This window comes from Rhopilema esculentum, chromosome 9 (assembly GCF_057945365.1).
Source record: "Rhopilema esculentum isolate cy_ngs chromosome 9, ASM5794536v1, whole genome shotgun sequence".
In the NCBI taxonomy this organism is placed as follows: Eukaryota; Metazoa; Cnidaria; class Scyphozoa; order Rhizostomeae; family Rhizostomatidae; genus Rhopilema; species Rhopilema esculentum.
In genome coordinates this window covers 12548107-12568510 of record NC_142823.1, presented here as the reverse complement: position 1 = coordinate 12568510, position 20404 = coordinate 12548107, and the positions used below count along the sequence as shown (strand labels likewise).

At 34.6% G+C, this 20404-nt stretch overlaps 2 protein-coding genes across 2 annotated transcripts; both read left to right on the top strand.

Annotated features, from left to right (window-relative positions):
• Positions 1-4071: 4071 nt before the first annotated feature.
• Positions 4072-7507, top strand: LOC148959722 (uncharacterized). The gene has a single exon (XM_089109964.1). The coding sequence runs from the start codon at positions 4192-4194 to the stop codon at positions 6172-6174; it is 1983 nt and encodes a 660-aa protein (XP_088966090.1). The 5' UTR covers positions 4072-4191; the 3' UTR covers positions 6175-7507.
• A 6075-nt stretch (positions 7508-13582) lies between these two features.
• LOC135693151 (uncharacterized) lies at positions 13583-17318 on the top strand. Its single transcript, XM_089110353.1, has 6 exons — positions 13583-13639; positions 14776-14871; positions 15305-15395; positions 15768-15902; positions 16941-17042; positions 17170-17318. The coding sequence occupies exons 1-6, from the start codon at positions 13583-13585 to the stop codon at positions 17316-17318; spliced, it is 630 nt and encodes a 209-aa protein (XP_088966479.1).
• The last annotated feature ends 3086 nt before the right edge of the window (positions 17319-20404 follow it).

Genomic DNA, 20404 nt, shown 5'->3' with positions numbered 1-20404 from the left:
TAATGAATGATGAACTGTTTTAAAAAATACATTGCTATGTTGCTTCTTTAACTTACAACTGTTACTACTGCTATGTTACAACCATTATAATAAATTTTTAAAAAAATCAATCAAGGTCAATTGCTTCACAGCATTCTTTGATTAAAGGAAACTGCAGGTTAACCAATGCTGCTCAAAGCTCAAAGATGGTGTCAATATGGCTTTGTACATAGGGTGGCACAAATCCAAGTATTTTAAAATCTTTCAGCCTTGCATTTAAATGCTCGACATGTATTCTGCACCTTGCAATGTTTTTTGTTGCTGCACCTTCACTTTCTGTAAATTTTTCATGTCGCAAAAAAAGTGGAATATTAACAGAAACTCCTGAAGGTACCATTTCGTGTATCGAAAACATTTTTTCTGCTGGTATAAAGTCTCCAATTTCCATTTTGCTTAGCAACCCAGACTTGTTCACAATCTCCTTCTCCGAGATCGTCAAGGCACAGTTTCAGGAAATTTTTTTGGGGTGCAAGTTTTATCTACCCAGTACATTTTGGTAGCGTACACTATGTTAATGCCATCAGAATAGTTTAGCACTGTTAATATTATATGTTTCTATACTATGAACGAATGTAATGTTTGAAATTGTAGCAACACAGCAAGAAAAACGTTGAGCCAAGTGTAGGTATGTATAATTTTGACAAAGTTTCATGAGTGTAATGAAAATCTGATCCATCCTCAAATGAAATGCTGACAACTTTCCACCCTGCATAATACACCATTGATTATTTAAATCTTTCTGCATGACGGACAACAATTTGGAAAATTTCTTTGGTGGGCAGTCCAGTTTCCATGCGAATGATCTCTTCACTAAGAGTGCATGCAGCATAATTTTTTGTTGTAAGAGGCTTCTTTTTTTTTGCCAGGTCATTCCTTGTTTGTTCCAGCTCAGCTTTTAGTATAACCTCGTTAAGGGGAAGCACATCTTGATCAACAACTGGTTGTTGCTCATTTTCTCAAAACCTAGCTACAATATCTGCAATTGTTGCTTCATCGCTCTGTTTTCTTTTTTTGACTTGTGGCTTGCTACTAGAGGATGGAAAAATCTTTTCAGCATCTCTGGCATAAATTTCAGGCCCAAAACACTCCATTTCTGAAGTGACAGTTACAGACCCTTGAATGGGTGTTGGGCTCTCTATCCTCTCTCCTATATAGGAAATAAATTGGACCACATTTAAGTTTATCAAAACAACTAAAATGTACTTTTCAGATTTTTCTTTTGACTGGTATAAAGGCAAGTTTGAGACTCAAGTCATTTTCTTAATTTAAAAGAATTTCCTGTTATTAAAAGCAAATTCAATATATTTGAGCACAGGTGCTGACTTTCTCTAGAGGTTTTGATTTTTCCAGGGATGGCTCAAGACTCAAAAAGAATTTTTTAACTGAAAAGGGTTCTTCTTGTTTAAAAGATGTTTATGGCACAATTCGATCTCAATTATTGACAAGGAACCACGCCAAAACATCATAGGGAACTAAAGTGTGACATCATGTCGCATAGCAACCAAATTTTTTGTTCTTAACAAACCTTACTCTGTATATGAAGTCAATAGGTTATAATAAAAAGTCAGCTTTTCGTGTTATTCGCATATTTCGTGTTAGCAAAAGAATCAAGGAATCTAATCTAGGAATCTAATTAATTGCAGATGGCTCTTGGGTCCTATTCAAAATTTTATTCAGTCTAAATTCATATTTTTATTCATAAAATTTGCTTGTAATCATGAATATTCAAAGTCAAGAAGAGGATATCATGTTGCAAAGTCTGCAAGAATCCAATGAAAAGGCGTTCTGTTCCAAACATAAACACTTAATTCTAATATATTGCATGCCCCCTATTCCCAATTTCCTTTTTTTAAGTAAAACACAATCCATTTTTCAAGTTTATTTGTGTGTCAGCTATGGTAGACTTAATTCAAGTGGAAACACCATTGTTTCAATCAAATATAAAATCAATTATGGTATACTTAATGACAATACTTAGTGAATATGTAACTATTTGAAAGGATTATTTATACACCATTAAAGCTTTCTTGAAATTATCCTTAAAACGTTTCCTGAATACCTCTTAAAAATCCTTCTCTAAAAATATGTACTTGTGTTAAATACAATTAAAAATAGGATACAGTAATTATTCAATTATCCGACCCACTGTTTATCTGGACTTCAATTAGCCGGTCGTAAAAAATGTGAAAAGCCTTAGGAAAATTTACATAATTTTTTATAATATGTGGGGAGAATTTATCTTGCTTTCCTTTCTAAATATTTTATGAGTATTTTAAGTGTATTGAGTGCATTAGATTGTTATGAGTATTTTAAGTGTATTGAGTGCATTAGATTGTTATGAGTATTTTAAGAGTATTGAGTGCATTAGATTGTTATGAGTATTTTAAGAGTATTGAGTGCATGAGATTGTAATGTGTGTTTTGAAATAAACTTTCACAACAATCATCCTGTTTATTTATGCTGTTTTCTGCCGTTGTTTGTATGTTTTCAATTATCAAGAATTTCTGATTATCCACACAAATCTTGAAATAATGAGTCCCTAGAAATCCGAAAATTTGAATAAGTACTGTACTATTTATTACAACCAATCACCCGAATGACATGCAGCTGCAATCACAACACAACAACACAACAACCACAACAATTCCTCCCCCCTTATAATAAGACTACATGTTCACTACAACTAAGATCGATCACTTCCAATAATTTTTTTTGACCATTAGGCCTAAGACAATCGAATGTATATAAAAATATGGATTTTTTATTTTACGCAAAGTTTGATTCCATAATTAATGACGATAAATATTAATTGCCTCATCAATTTTGAAAGTTATATTGAGGCTGCTTTCCCTATTCAATATCGCTGTCATAATCATCATCATCATCTGATTCGATATCAACTGTGTCATTTTCTTTGTTGCCATCAGACTTGAAGTAAAAATTTAATTCTGATTTACTGAAGTTCTTTGCTACTTTCCTCAATCGATCCCTTGTCTTCTCAATTAAAAGGTCATAATAAGGATGCTCATTCCTGACTACTTCATATGGTCCAATCCATTTTGGCTTCAACTTTGTGGTAGATATCGGAAAGTTTCAGTTATAAATATGCGATAGATATAAAGTTTCGGTAGGCATATAAAAACCTTATCTCCTACATTTAATTCAGAGTCGATTATCTTCTTATCAATATATGTTGCAGCTTTTGCTTGTCTGGCCTTCATCTTTTCATGAGCAATTATATATAGTTTTCAAAATTCACTCTTAAATTGATTTATTGCAAAGTTTTCACTACCAAAATATGACATCAAGTTCCCATAAAGAATATCCAGAGGAATTCTGTACTTTCCTCCTCCAAAAATGCGTTTAGCTGGACTATATCTCCTTGAAGTGTGGACAGAACTATTATAACAATATGCCAATTCTTTCATCCACAGATCCCAGACCTTAGAATCCTCTATGTGAACAGTAAGTATTGTTTGATAGTTCCGTTATTTGATTGCTTGTTAATCCATTTGCTTGTCACCTGTACCTTGTTTTTTTAAGTCTCTTTACCCCAAGTTCATTCATTAGCAATTGAAATAATTTGGACTCATCAGCAGGGTCTTGATCGTAGTGTAACAATAAGGGTTCTTGTTATGACGGTGAAGAACCAGTTAATAACCAAGCTCGTTAGTGGAGCAATGGGCTAGGCCAACGGGCCTTAGCCCCAAATAGATAGCACACAAGAGATACTCGTTATTTGATGTTATCCCTATGGTAAAAATAGTAAGACTAACTTATAACGTGATCAACACAAACTAATAACCAAATAAAAAATACCGAAGCTAATCAACAAGACAACAGTACATGTTGAAAGACAAGCACATTGCCATAAAAAGGCGTTGTTCACTTACACAGCATGACTTGACAGAACATGTGACTATAACACGCAACGGGAATATTACTAAAATTGATTAAATACGAAAGCCAAACCGTTACACTATCCCCTCTGTAGATAGTTTTGTTAAAACGCGTAGATTCAATCTAAATGACTAACGCCGCTCGGCTTGACTGCTAGGATTAAATATCCAATTGCTAAACCGAAATTGTACTTCACTCCCACCTTAGTGATCACCCTTTCTCGTTTAATTACTTTTTAATTTTATATACTATATGCTTGAGGTAGAGAACCATGAAGAGCCCTCATATATCGCCGGACTGCAAAATTTTCAGCATTCTTCGAACTTAACTGGAGTACCATACTTGAGTGACTATGACATTGATGAGCAACTGCCTCAAACTATTGACTCACGCTATTTTACTGTATCTGAACTTAGTTCCCTCAGGTACGATTCTCGCGATCTTTCCATTCTTCATACAAATATAAGGAGTCTTTCTTTACACCATGATGAACTTATTAATCTATGTGCTCAGGCTAAAATTAATTTTGATATTTTAGAAGTTTCTGAGACATGGAATCAAACTCAAAATGAAATTTTAACAAATGTCAGCATTGAAGGATATAATCATTACGACACTAAATCGTCAAGCCAAAATGGAGGTGTACGACTTTATGTCAAGAAGTCCTTGAATTCTAAATTATGCAATAACCTCAGCTTGGACTGTGATGAATTTGAAGCAGTTTGGGTCGAAATAGATAATAAACTTGGAAAAAATTTCTTATTCTGCTGCATCTATAGACATCCTGGTTCTGACATTGAAAAATTTACTGAATATCTTAAAGGTACTTTTCCAAAACTAATCAATAAAAAGGTATTTATGATGGGCGATTTCAATATAAACCTTTTAAATTTCGATTCTCACGCGCCTACCAATGATTTTGTCAATACTTTCTTTTCATACAACTTCTTGCCTTGTATAAATCACCAAACAAGAATTTCCTATAACTCGTCGACAATAATTGATAACATTTTCACAAACTTAACGAATTCGGAAATTACATGTGGTAATATTCTAACCCAAATTTCCGACCATTTCCCGCAATTTCTAATTCTTAAAAACGCTAATATGGAATACAATAGGTTGGTGACCTATAAACATGACTACTCATCTTTTGACGAGAGATCTTTTATTTCTGACTTTAATAAATTAGAATTGAGCTATATTGATAACGATACCGATATTAATGGAAACTATAACAAATTCTCTCAAGACATTAATATGCTTGTTGAAAAACATGTACCAGTTAAAAAGTGCACAAAAAAAGAATCAAAAATAAAAGCAAAACCTTGGATCAACTGCAGAATACAAAAAATGATGCAAATTCGTGATCACATGTTTAGAAAAATGAAAAGAAATAGATTAGATAGCAATCTTCAACTCTACAGAAAATTCAGAAATCGGGTAACAAATGAAATAAAGAAAAGCAAGCTAAACTATTTCCATGACTATTTCTCTATAAATTGTCAAAATATGAAAAAACTGTGGGTAGGCATAAAATCAATTATCTCTAACAAAGGCTCTGTTCCTGCAAGTATTGGCAAAATCAAGGATAAAGAAGAAATAATTTCAGACACAACTAAAATTTCTAATATCTTTAACGAGTACTTTGTCAATGTTGCTGAGAATATTACCAAAACTTTACCAAAAATATCTGAGTCCCCTATTGATTATCTTGATAATAAAAACTTAAATTCAATCTTCCTCTCTCCAGTCGATCATATTGAAGTTGAGAATGAAATCTCTAAATTGGACTCATCAAAGTCTTCTGGGCCCCACAGTATTCCGATAAATCTATTGAAAATTCTAGGACCCTATATTTCGAATTCCTTAGCTACACTCATCAATCAGTCGTTCTTCAAAGGAATCTTTCCAAATAAATTAAAAGTAGCCAAGGTAATTCCTGTCTTTAAAAAGGGGGACACAGAAACTAAGTCAAACTACAGGCCTATATCGCTGTTGCCAGTTTTCAGCAAATTATATGAAAAATTAATGTACAAACGACTCTATTCGTTTATTACTCATAACAAAGTAATCTACCCCTTACAATTTGGTTTTCAGGAAAATCATTCAATTGACCATGCTTTGATTAGTATGACTGAAGCAATAAGAAATTCTCTTGACAATAGGAAATATGGATGGGAATATTTGTCGACCTGCAAAAAGCCTTTGATACTGTTAACCATGATATTTTGATTAACAAACTTGAACATTATGGTATCAGAGGAGAGGCTCTGGCTTGGTTTCGGTCCTACCTTTCAGAAAGACATCAGTTTGTTTCAGTCAATGGCGTAAATTCTGAATTACTAAAAATCACATGCGGTGTGCCACAGGGATCTGTACTAGGACCGTTGCTTTTTTTAATTTTTATCAATGACTTACCAAATGTCTCAAAGAAAATGAACTTTTACCTTTTTGCAGACGATACAAACATTATTATGAATCCAAATCAATATATGATCTTGTTAGGAACGTAAATGCAGAATTGAAAAATGTGCAAAAATGGCTTGATGCTAACAGACTTTCATTGAATATAAGTAAAACTAATTACATAATTTTTCACTCTTCCAGCAAAACTATCCCATCCGACATCCTAATCAAAATTGGTGAACAACATATCACCAGGGTAAGTCAAGTAATATTTTTGGGACTTCTTCTGGATGAACATCTTAGTTGGAAAGTTCATCTAAATAAACTCTCCAAAAAACTGGCAAGAACATGCGGAGTTTTTTTCAAAATCAGACATTTTTTACCAACTGATTCTCTAATATGCATCTACAATTATCTATTTATGTCATTTCTCCAGTACGGTATCATTGTTTGGGGGGGGGGGGGTCAAACATTTGCCTCATATGTTGACCCTATTTTCAAACTGCAAAAAAGAGCTGTTAGAGCAATCTCACATGAAAAGGCCTTTTCCCATTCAAAACCAATCTTTATAAGTCTGAAGTTACTCAGACTTCATGACATATTTAAACTCCGGTTATTAACATTTGTTTTTGACTCAATAAACAAGTTAACACCGAGTTGCTTTAACAATTTCTTCCCACTAAATATTTCAGTCCATCACTATGAAACAAGGCAGTCTTTCCGAGGAGATATCTATCTAGATAAAAAAAATACGCTTCAATTTGGCTTAAAGTCCATTCGATATATGGGAGCAAAACTCTGGAATGACCTATCAGCTGACATCCGAGACTCTACCTCAAGATTTTTATTCAAAAAGAATCTAAAACATCACTTGCTAAATGCTATGTTAATGCCTAAATGAAATTTTTATTCGATACGTTTAACAAATTTTATAATTTAAGCTAGTAATTTGGCATCGCCTTTGTGATTATGGTTCTTATAGACGACAGGGGGGGGCTCTCATCTCGTTAGTTTACCTACTTTGAGAGCTCCTCCTTAAGAATTCTACTACACCTAGTTGCATTGTGTTGTTGTTTTATTTTTCAAAGTTATTATCATCAGTATTTTGTTAACAATTATTATTGTAGTAGAATTTGAATAATAAATAAATAAATCAAATCAAATAAATCAAATACTTAAAATGTAGATACACTGAGGTGAATTTTCTTAAAGTTTAAAAATGACTAAAAGTAAAAAGTCTAAAGAGTCATTAAGGCACGGAGGCAAAACTGTCAAGCGAAGGTTGTCTCTACTTCATCGCCCGATGTTTCCAATTCAAAACGACATCCTTTGAAAATAAAGTCTAATCTGAAGGATCAGCTGCCCTTCTGCTGCAACCCTCCATGGCCAGCACACGCTCAACTACAATCTAGAAAGAAACGTCCTTTAAACCGCAAGAATTCCATCACCACGTGTTTCTCTTTTATTCGAGGGTATCGGGAACAGTGACAAAATAAACGTTTAAAAAAAGCAGCAATAATCAGCAACACAAGAAAAAGCATCGATATCAGGCCAAAGTCCAAACGAAATCTCCTCCTTCAGCCTAATTTCTCTTCACCACCATCCGACTCTACTTCTCTACTTCAACACCATCCTTCTCCTGTCACCAAATGTAACGATAAGGGTTCTTGTCAGAACATGTGACTATAACATGCAACGGGAATATTACTAAAATTGATTAAATACGAAAGCCAAACCGTTACATGAGTAAAGTTTCAAAGGTATTCCAAAGATTAAGAAATATCTTCATTGATTTGAAGATAAATTCCTCAAACAAAGGTTACAACAGGTAATATTTTAACACATTTATTACCAAGACATATCCTATGTTGCTGGCTTCTTTCTTTTCCGAGATTCTTGCTCTTTGTTTATGTCAACCCATTTTTTGCAAATTTCTTTTTCAATCTGTTGCAACAGCCATCCCACAGCTCTTGTGCCGCCTTCCAGCAAATAACCGCAATCACTATCTCCATTTACATTTTCTCCTCTAAATCAAGAAGAAATATTGCTGTTGTTCTATTAACTCATTCACTCCCATAGCGACCATAGTCGTCATCCCCTGCTAGCAACTGTAGTTGTCACATATTTTCTTCAGTACAATAGAGACTACAGTTGTCCTTGAAAAACAATGGTATTTTTACGAAAACCGTATTTGATTGGACAATTCAATTCAAATGGACGAAGAACCAATTTATGGCTTCTTAGATGAAGAACTGAATTTCGAACTGGTGGAGAGATGGAGGGGCGTTGATGTCGAAGAAGAGAGCCATATAGACATCGATGATATCAGCTGATTCGCTAGGCCTAAGCGACACGGAAGATAGTGAGAGGGAAGAGCGCGATGAGGAAATCATCACAGAAGAGGGCAATTGGACAAAGAATTTGAAAGACTTCGACAATTTTGTAGAGTTTACTTCACCAGTTGGTCCAACAAAATCTCTGGGTGAAGATGCAAGTGAAATTGACTTTTTCGAACTTCTCTTTCCGAAGGAACTGTACGCTCACATTAGCACTGAGACGAACAAGTATGCTCTCCACAAACGCCATTCTCCATTGGTTCCAGACAACGATTGGTATCCAACAACTGTAGAAGAAGTCAAACTTTATCTGGGAGTCAGAGTTTATATATGCATTGTGAACTTTCCATCATTTGGGCAATATTGGAGCAAAAAATTAGTATTTGGAAATTCTTTTATTTAAAATCTGATGTCGAGGAATAGATTCCAAAAAATCAACGAATATTTTCATGTTGCTGATAGGACAACAATGCCTCCCAAAAGTTCGCCACACTTTGATAAACTCTTTTTAGTGAGACCTGTTCTTGATGCTGTTCGCAAAAATTGCCCTCGCAAAAAAGCATATAACCCTCATAAATGTTTTGCTATTGATGAGGCCATGATAAAGTTTAGAGGGCGTTCCAGCTTGAAGCAGTATTTGCCTGCCAAACCAACAAAATACGGCATCAAAGTGTGAATGAGGGCAGTCTCACTGAATGGTTTCTGTAAAGAATTTTTTGTTTACACAGGAAAACCCACAGGCAAAGAGCTAGAGAAAAATCTAGGTCAAAAAGGGAGCTGACCGAAAATATTGAAAACAAGGGACACCACGGTTACACCAATAACAATTTCACCACTGTTGCGGGTGTTGAGGAACGTTTCAAAAAAAGAGTTTACTTGTGTGGCACGATCAAGTCAAATGCCAAAGGATTCCCACAAGAAATAAAAGGAAAGAAAATATGCAAGGAAGCTGGATCTTACATCCAGTTTCAGAAAGGGGGATCGGCTTTGTCAGCCATGGCATGGCGAGAGAAAAAGTCTCGAAAGCCAGTGAGGATTCTCTCGGCCAACGTCAACCGGTCTGCCAAAATTTCATCTGTTGCTCGAAAGCAGAGGGATGGAACAAGAGTTCCAGTTATGTGCCCAATCCAACTTTCGAACTACAACAAATTTATGAATGCTGTAGATCGCAATGACCAGATAAGGACACAGTATATGACCTATTGTCGCTGCAACCGTTGGTGGACATATATTTTCTGGTTCCTATTTGATTTAAGTGTGGCAAATTCATTTATCCTCTTTAAAGAATCGTCAAACCACAAAACAAAAGACCAGTCTGTGAAAGATGAAGGCATCTAGGTTGGTAAAGTTTAAAATACGAGAGACACATTATTTTTTACATTGTTTTAAATTAGATAAGCCGTTTTTTTCAATGTATGTAGAGTTACTTTAATATTAAATATTTTTTTTGTTCGAAGCCATCGTAAAAAGTTATTTGAGAAAAACTTTGGTGTTCTTTCTTTTCTGATTTCTGTCATTTTGCTTTGGGACAGAAGCGATTGTAAACAAATTCGTAGCCTGGGATCGAAGGCCATTTGGCGCGTAAACTTTACGGTACTGAATGAGTTAATTTAATCTGTTTATAATCATCATCCAAGCACTGATATTTTTGGGGATATGCTCAACTATGTTCCTTTCAGTTATCACAGCAACGACAATTTTATCTTCTGGATTATCAGGCTCTTTGATGCATGGAACACCTTCGACTTGATCAATTACCGGTTCCTGTATGTCTTTATATACATGATAGCCACAAACAAAGGATCTCATTACAGCAGTTTTCTTACCATCCATGTTCACCTTAAAAACAGCTATCAGTTGGGAAATTTTTTCATACCTGTTCATTTATATTCTTTGTAAATGATGACCAAAAATCGTGAAGTGATTAACAAGCTTCATTTCTAGCTGAGGCGATGTGTAAATTGTCAAAAGCAACAGCCGAGTGTGAAAACACATGTTGCCACATGTGCTGAATTGTGAAATTAATAGCGGGGCAATACAGTGTAAGAGCAGAACACAAAATTTCATTGAAGCACCAGGTTTGTTGAAAGACTCTAAAGCCCACTCTTTCAGTAAAAAAAAAGATAAAGGTGTTGGATTATGCTGAGAGTCATTCAGAGTTTTCTCTTTTCTGGGCGCTGCTGCTCTCTCCTACTCTGATAATCCATTCCTTTCGAAATAAATTCTGTTTTTGTGATTAGGAAATATCGCCAAAAATCGTTTCTGTCCTAAAACGTCAAGTGATGAATTCTTTTCTTGATGATAAATTTTGTTTTTATGATTAGGAAATATCGCCAAAAATCGCTTCCGTCCTAAAACATCAACTGATGAATTCTTCTCTTGATGATGATTGTGATATTCGATAACACATATTACCATAACAAATATTAAAAGTGTCATAATTCATACCAACTGAAATGCAGCCCTACTTTTATAAGTGAAGAGCACGTTTTGCTGCTTGGTCTCTGGAAACAGATTTTCCTGCAAACGAAACAATTTCCACAAAGATAGTATACTTACAAAGTTCAGTTGAATGCCAAAGTTCAATTACAAGTGTCATAGATATATCAAGAAAGCAATAACAATTGTGAGCTAATTGTGCATTTCATTAATTACACTCAATTTTATAAGAACATGAGCGTTAAAATTGGTCAAAAGTTAAAAACAAATTAAGAACAAGCTGGGGCTGAGGCTGAGCTATTTTAGAATGCAATTTTGAACAACGTTTTATCTCAGAAACAAGGAATTTTAGCCATGTTTGGGTGCTTTTTCGGTAGTGAAGATTCAAACTTGGCGGCGAATGAAGGTTGCCTTGCCCACTTTGTTGTCAAGTGATGCCTGAATACCTCCCTAGAGCTAAAAGCTAGCAATTGTACTACTTACATCCTATTAATTTTAAAAAAAATTAAGAACAATCTAGCCTTAGATTTTTCAAAAAATTAACAACAGTCAGCCACAACTTGAATCATCTGATGGCTTAACATACACACAGACATTGGACACCACAAAGTATCCATCAGCGTTTTGTTTTCTTATATACTGCAAAGACTCTAGGGCAAGTATTTATTATGGTTAGCAATATCAAATTGATGACTTAACAATGTTTAGAATTTCTAGGTATATCAATCTGTATGAGAAAATCAGTAACATTAAGACATTCTGGTTAAGACAACAATCGGTTTTTGCAAAACCAGTATGTTATAAACACTTCGCCTTTAGCAAGAGTCATCTTCAGTACCGTATTTACTAAAAATGAAAAGAACTGGTGTATAAACTTCTATTAATAACTGGTGTTGACCAACAAAACTTGTTTCTTTCATTGCGAACTTTCAATATTTTATTAAGAAAATAAATACTATTGCGTTATTAAACTTAAACTCAACTCAAACTTAAACTCAAAATATTTTTTTCAACATAAAATTGATTAATTACAATATACCAGTTAACATAATTATACTAAATATACAATATCCAAGTTTATTTGGCTAAATAACAATGAATGGTCAACCGCAATATTTTATAGAACAGCAATGAGAATTAAACAATTTTAGGCTGATGGACACATGGAAAGAACTTTGGGCAAGCTATCGAGCCATGTATCCAAATTGACGTGTTTATAATGATGATTTTAAGTTTGAATAATAACAGTAAGATATAACAAGAATAAAATAAAGTAGAACGAAATAAAAATTGGACTATGTGTGATATTGTAATAACAGCTAAGTGCAATTATAAAATAATCATAAAGTAATCAAGCCTACAGATGTAAAATTTTGTTTATAAGAAAATATTTCATCTGTTTCACAAAGTGGTGTTTATTATCCATCTTTTTTAACTCTATAGGTAGGGAGTTCCAAAATTTAATACCATCAAAAGTGAGAAAGTTTTTTTTAAAGTTTGTAGAAATGGATGGAAGAGAAAACCTTCAGAAGAAGATTGCCGTGTATTATAACTGTGTACATTTTTTGTTTTTACAAACTCGCCTTCAAGAGAAGTTTTGTCAGAGCTAATCTGATATATCATTTTTGCTGTCTCAAGCAGGTAAAGTTTATCAAAGTTAAATATTTTAAGGCGTTTAAATATAGGTTCACTATGTGCAGTGAAGTTCGCAAAGTCAATTACTCTAACTGCTTTTCGTAAGTTACGTTTTAAAGGTTCCAGGGTAGTTTTATTAGCACAACACCAATTTAATATACCATATAGTACATGTGATTGAAAGAGTGAGGAGTATAGTCTTAAGAGATTGTTTTGGTACCAGATGTCTTAATTTATATAGCACTCCGATTCCTTTTGATAATTTTAAATTTATTTGCTTTATATGCAATTTCCAGGTAAGCTTATTATCAATTATTACTCCAAGATATAGTGTAATTTTCTTGTTTGAGATCTCTGTTATTAATTTTTAATTTTACGTTTCTATCAGTTTTACGAGAGCTTATCAGCAAGAAGTTCGATTTAGATACATTTAGCGATAGCTTATTAGCCAATAACCACACAGATACCCTTGTAACTCCGAATTGGTGGTTTGTTCTAGGATATCAAGATTTTTGTTAGCCAATAAAATACTGGTGTCATCTGCAAATAGTCGAAACTGAAGAATTTGAGAAGATTTATAAATGTCATTTATATAAATCAAAAACAATAGTGGCACAAGTACACTACCTTGTGGGACACCACAATTGAGAGTCATAAAACGTACCAAATTCTGGTGTTTTACGAACAGTGTAACGATTCGTTATGCGCATGCCCATGACAGCATATCCTTTGTCAGACAGAAGTTGAGTTCTATTCTACTCAAGTAGTCATCGATACTAGTTCGTGTACTTTATTGCTTGGAATAAGCACATTTTTTGTTCGTCATGGATGCTCAAGTAACCAGAGAGGAAACCAGAGAAACTAATGAAGAGATTAATAATGTAAAATTTTGATTTTGCCCCTTTGCATGAATCATATTGTATGGTTAGCAATGCCGTCGGAACGAATTTCATATGGGGGGGGGGGGGGCTTTTCATTCAGTACATTGTTATAAAGGAAACATACTGCAGTTTGACAATTATTGGGGGGCTCCAGCCCGTTTCTGGTGGGCCTGGTTAGGTATCTTTTGGTTTTCCCAATAAATATGTTAATTGTTACTGGTAGATACGTAAAGTGGCATCAGACAGCATCAGAGAAAAATATCTGAACATATATTAAATCGTATAAGACTTGCAATATGCAATAAGACAAACAATATGCATAACAAGCCCCTAAACATTTTAAACATCCGCTATGCCCTTCATTTCTATCCATCATTTGTTTGTTTGTATATTAAACATATTATCTTTAGCATGCTTCTGTTTCTGTGATTTGGTTGTGATATTAATTGATTAGATTCCATTTGCTGCAAATTCTTTGTATTCTTTTTGAGATCCTTGTAAGGAAACCTGAAAAAGTCTTTTGTCTATACAATATGAGTTTTTGTGGCTTAAGAGGGGGCTGTTCATTGTTTTGCTTCCCATTCAATACAGTTTGCATTTATTGGAAGGCAGCCCTTTTTCCCACTACCATAATGTTATTTTTAATAGAGAAAAAGTAAATTCTAACTGTTCAACCTGGTTGGTTGATTGAAAGAGATTAATAGGGTCAGTGTTGAGATATCATACTCAATGAACACCATAAAGTGCAAAACGCTGCACATTGATACACACAAATAAACTGTAAATTTGGGCCCATATATTTGTGCTTTCCTGTTGACCTATTGAGACCTTGAGCCAGTTATAGTTATAGTTATAGTGAAAAGGCTTGTTTCTGCATAATTTTGTCCAAATGGCATTTATATGACTTATGTCTGAAATGGCTAATCACAGTGCAAGCAGAACAAAGTTCATATTTGGGGGGGGGGGGGAGGGCCTGCCCATTGTATCCTCATTCAGTGTTATAAAGGAAATATACTACTGTTTTACAACTATTGGGGGGCCCTGGTTCTGACAGCCCTGAATCAATAGCTTTACATAAGTGACTGCTATATTTGTTACTCTAATTTTTCAAATAGACAAATAATTTGTTTCAATAGAAATCAACGTGTGGCAAGAAGCAATCAGCATTTATTGAAAATAGATCATACCGTAATGTGTTTGATCAAAGGCAAAGAGAGCAGATAAATAACAAAGTAAGTGCCATATGAAACAGTGCCATAACAAACATTACATTGGTTTGAATCTATTGAGCATACTCATTTTGGTTGTAACACTAAGATATCATAAACAGCCATTTAGTCAAGTATCGTATGTAGATATAATTAAAGACAGGAAGTATTATTTATAAAGTCATCAGTTCATGAAGGCGCTGTCAGCTGTATTGACATTGCATGATTAAAAAAATCCAACCTTGCTTTTTTAGAGGCTTAAATTCAACCATGCTGCAACTAGTCATGAGAGTTTCTATTTCCCATCCATCAAAACATCAATACACCAGTGACATCAAAGACAGAATGAAGAAACAGATATTGCAAATTTTGTAAAGCACTTTGTTAACTTTACATGATAAAAAAAATCAGAGAGAGCAATACTTTTTTATCAATATGATCTTGTTGCTATTTTTAGCTGAAGGAGTGGTTTTCAAGAAGTGGTGCAGTCACAATTGCACTGAATTTGGTTAAAGAAGATGACAGTAGCTATTTTGTTCAGTATTTGGGTAAATATGTGATATCCTTTAATACCCCATAAAATAATCATGTGCTATAAATCTACATGTGCACAAACAAAATTGTTAGAGCAAAGACCCCATCTATAACAGAAGATCTTTACTTGTTTCAAAATGCCAACAAAGAGTTTATATGCCAGTAATTAGATAAATAACTACTCCCTCATTAAACTACCCTTCGGTAACTAGACATAGCAGCACCCATAGAGTGAGTAGCCTTTATAGTGCCTGATGATCTGAATAAGCATGAATAATAACATCTGCAACCAGCTTACCCTAAAAGCTGCCATAATTTGAAGTGAAACATGCTTTTCAGACACTCTAGAACTCCCAAAATCATTTTGCCGTCATCTTAATTCAAAGGACATGAAGCATTTCACGAATTTGTGGAGGATGAATACATTCAAAGCAAATTCGTGAATGTGGCTGTGAGTGGTGTCAAGGAAAGAGCAGGAGGCCTCAAACGACCACATTCTGGTGATAGTATTGTTCAGCAAGGTGAGGGAATGTAGCTTCAAATCAGCTTCAATATGATTTTACCATTAAGGCTGTGGTATATTTATATTAGAGCATTGTTCCCTTGGAATGAGAAAAGTTTAAAAATAAAGAGAATGCCGAAAATGCAGATGAAGTGAAAAAAATTAGAAATATGTCTGGTGATGACAAGATGATGATGAATACACAAAATAAGAGTATTCTCCTTTTTAGAGGTATAAGAGCTTTGGTGATCTTGGCGAATTGTGTTTATCGTCTCAAGATGAAATTTAAGACCATGTTGATTATCCTATTGATCAAACAGACTGTGATTGAATGTAAACACAAACTTACATTCGGGTAATGTCACAGTTGACTAATAAGTAATTATTTTTGTGAAGCCATTAATAAAACACCAGTTTAAAGTTGGAAATCAATCAAACAAAACATCTAACCATTGGCTGGCAACGCTTTTAATTTAGAATTTGGCAACTTTCTAAGAGTCTCCAATCTTTGAAGCCTTTGTAAGACTCTTTGAAACCCAAGTGTACCTGTAAATTGCAGAAAATTTTGGTGAGGAGATAAATTTTCACGAGGAGATAAATTAGACAATTTTCAGCATTATTCAGCATTGAAAAACATCGTAGGTTTATGACACTTGTTACAAAAGTTAACAGGTTTTTACAAAAGTAACAAAAGTAAACGGACTGAAAATGTACCAATTGATGATGCCCCTTATGCCGGGGCGAAATGTCTGTTTGTTGTTGTTCACTCTCGTCGCGTTGCGGTGTTACTACTATTTTGTAACACAGCAATACCGAAAGTTATTGTAAACCAATATTGTTCCATGGGGGAGAGGGATGGGTGGCTAAATTTGACCTTGGAAACTGGCGTTAGTGTCCAAAGACTTTTGCCAGGTATTGTAGTAGTCTGTTCCGATGGGTTATTCACCAAAAGAACAGAAAGTTTCGTTTTCTCGCATTACTGACAGAGACATCAGCAAATTTGTTACTTGGCATGATATTTGTTTTACAATTCTACTCGTGAATTTATTCCACTTAGACGTAGATGCAGACATCAGAAGTCTTCTTCTGAGCCAAGATCAGAGTTTTCTTCGTTTGGTTGTTGGCGAAAAATGCAAACTTATTGCAAGAATTGTTAAAGGTATCGAAAACATTTCAGATTGAATTTTATCAGATTGAATTTAATTAAAGAAACTTCACTTTTATTAGATTGAATTTAATTATATAAGATACCTTGAACTTTACAACGCTGCACATTTCCATGACAGGTGGACAACGTCAAGGGAAACTTTGGCGTGAGGAGAACAGACAGTCGTGGTGGCCCTTGGAAGATTTCCGTTCTCCGAATTCTGGTAGCCCTCGCATGCGGGTGGAGGAGATGGATTCAGTCTTGAAAGCTTTTCGTGATCACCTGTGAGATACCCAAGATTTGGTACCTATGGTTGCTAAATAATGTTTTAATGCGCCTTTTAAATAACGCTATGAGTTGCTAGAAATTAAAATCATTCTAGAAGGCTAAAGGTATTACACGTCTAAGAAATTGCTTGATGTCGATTGCAATAATTTGGTTTTGTAAGATAGAGTTAGTTCGAAGCCTTTTCGTCTTTTTATATCTTTATACAACTGTTGGTCAAGCAAACGAGCAAAGTAGAAACTATCGCAAAGGTGTATATGGTTTTTAAAGAAATGGGATTATTTCAAAAAGGAATTTTCTTCAGAATAAATAAACTTGAAATACATTTTAACCCAGGAACATCAGTCAGAACAAGAGATCTCGGTGCTGGAAAGCCAAGCTACGGAACCAGCAGAAGAAGCGAAAGGCTTTTCAGCAGCATTTGAGCGACTGGAGGAGACGGTTGGGGTTAGTTAATGCTAAACAATTATGTGTTGCACAATATTCAATCTACATTAGTTCAATAGATACAGAGCGAAGTCAAGACACGTTGCTCTTCTGTGTTTGAGGATATCATCTTTCTATTTTTATTTAAGTTTTAAAAAGCATGTTAAACTTGACAAATTGATGCTAGTAATCAAAAAAGTTTCTTTTTCTAGTGTGTTACTGCATGGAATCCGGAGGTATCAAACCAGTTCCTTTCCAGCATCTCTCCTAATGCAGACGCGGAGTTTTTGAAGCGCATAATCGGTCTTCTTCCACGAACATGTGGCATAAAGACAGTTTCGAAGACATGGCTTCAGTCTGACGTGGAAATTTGGTAAATAAACCTATCTTTAAGATTATCAAATACCAACATTATTGCCGATGGTACACTCTTCTGTACACCCTACTGGCGGGAAAAACACAAGTCAGTAAATCACTGAATCAAGTATAAACCCAGCGGGCTTGCTTTAATATATCTATGAGTCTAGTCTAATGAAAACATTGGCTTCTTCTATTAGCTTCTTTTTTAATATGAGAACCTTGAGAATTCACTATTTAGGCCCAAACATTGATAAATTCAGCAAAAAGTTCTGTAAATAATGAAAGAATAAAGAATGTTAGGATAAAATGAATTCTGGTATTCTAATGATATGATAACTAACAATAACTTTTATTTTCAGTGTCAGACATCAAGTTCCGCTATGCATTAGGGGAGAGAAGGAACTGATTTGCATTCCTAAAGATCAAAATGAGATCTTCCATGCAGTATCCACGGCGTTGTATGGAACAGACGCATACTCACCTTTGCTCCGTTTATGTTCCACAAAGATTGGACTGGAGCGAATGAAGCTGATTATGGAAAAAGTAAGTTTTTCTTTTTTCCATGACTCTGCCTTCAGAATGCAAGCTATTGCATTTTAATTTATATCTTTGATACTTTCCTTGATGAGCATGATACTGTCTTAAATTTGCATGGTACTTTCAGTTACAGTTGACGAACATATCCCGCGTCGAAGAGGAGATTTTGGAAACACACGTTGATAGGGGACGTAGATGAGTATTATCATTGATTAGACTCTAGATTTTAGTCAGTGATTCAACACGTTAGGTGGGATCACTTTATACGTAGCTTCTTCCCTATAGCTTCTTTCCTAGGGACACTAAAGTATAAATTTGCTACAATCACATACTATTAATGTCAAATAGCGAAAGTTTGAAGCAACGAAGAACAAAAAGCATTAAATATGAAATACATATGAAGGTTATGGTAAACGTTTTCTCGATGAAAACATCCATTTTTAAATTTCTTGACCTTATAGTAGCTCAACTTTCAAGGTATCCACATGTCCGTACTAACAGAAGCTTTGAAAATGGAAAAAGTCTTATAAAAAAGCTATTTTTTCCCAAGGTTAAAAAATTTGCACACGGTCAGGATGGATGTCGGGTGCACAAAGAGCGTCTCAAAAATGTGTGTGTTTGCTGGGATCCTTCTTTTATAGCCAATACAACTGTCGGAGGGTAGAATTTTTGACAGGGTGTAGTTTCAAGGGGAGAAGGAATTTGACTAAATAGCTTCTGAAAGTAGTGCACTCATTTAAACAATGAATTTGCCTGAAAACTATCATTTTACAATATTTCCTGTTTATTTCGATATGGTTGAAATCATTATACTCTTGTGCAGGGCCGTCAAGACCGGGGGTGTGGGGGGTGTCACAATAATATCTCGATAGGAAATTTCAGGTAAAATCTGCCCAGTGGAATAAATGCTTTAAGTCTTTCAAAGACCTTCATTTCCTTTTGTTAAGTATTATATTAAGGAAGACAAACAAACTAATGATTTGAAGATTTCTTGTTAGCATAAGCTCTAAAAATCCAGGCCCTTTTTAGGTAAAATTGTGCACTGTGTCCATTTCCCCTAAAGTTTCTCGATAGAAGCTTGAGATTTTTTTAACATTCAAAAGGCATGCTAAGATGGAAAGAGGGATCTAAATTGACAACCAGTGCTACTTGTTACATAGCTTTGGAAGTAACTGACAACCTGGATTTTTCAAGACCACGGCGAAATTGTACCAGTTGTTTTTATCTCCTGTTCAAATTAGGAGGATTGCTTTAGTAAAGTTTACTTAAAAAACCAAGTATCGTGTTAAAATAGTTCACTGTAACCTTAAATGGGTATTAATTTGACAAATTTAAGACACTAAGCTCCATCTCTACACATATGCTTTATTTGCCTTTGCCTTGGCAAATCAATTCAATAAATCTAGACTGTAGACTGTAGAACCAAATCTTGAGAGACACTTTTGGTTCCTTCAGTTTACCTTCTGCTCTGCAGAAAAATATCAGTGATTTGAAGCAAGCAAGCTGCTCGGGGAGCTTGCAGTCTTCACAAAGGCCACTTCTCGTATTCAATGCTCAAAAGCTTGGTAATTGGTAATTCGAATTGGTAATTCGAATAAATATAAAAATTGCTAACCTCAAGCAGCCAAATTTTATGAATAAAAGTTCTGTCTCTTTCTTCATTTTAGCCTAAATTTCTGAAAATTTTGCCCAGGCTATACGCAGCCTTCCTCTATTGAAGCGTCTTTTCATTCTTATTTTGCTTTTTAGCTCTTGTTCACTTTGGA

Excerpts from the sequence above, each read along its gene's own strand:
- LOC135693151 (XM_089110353.1), top strand. The coding sequence starts at position 13,583 with ATGGATGCTCAAGTAACCAGAGAGGAAACCAGAGAAACTAATGAAGAG. Across the intron at positions 13,640-14,775 it reads CTAATGAAGAGATTAATAAT|AAATCAACGTGTGGCAAGAA; the intron begins GTAAAATTTTGA and ends TTGTTTCAATAG. Across the intron at positions 17,043-17,169 it reads TATTGCAAGAATTGTTAAAG|GTGGACAACGTCAAGGGAAA; the intron begins GTATCGAAAACA and ends TTTCCATGACAG.
- LOC148959722 (XM_089109964.1), top strand. The coding sequence starts at position 4,192 with ATGCTTGAGGTAGAGAACCATGAAGAGCCCTCATATATCGCCGGACTG.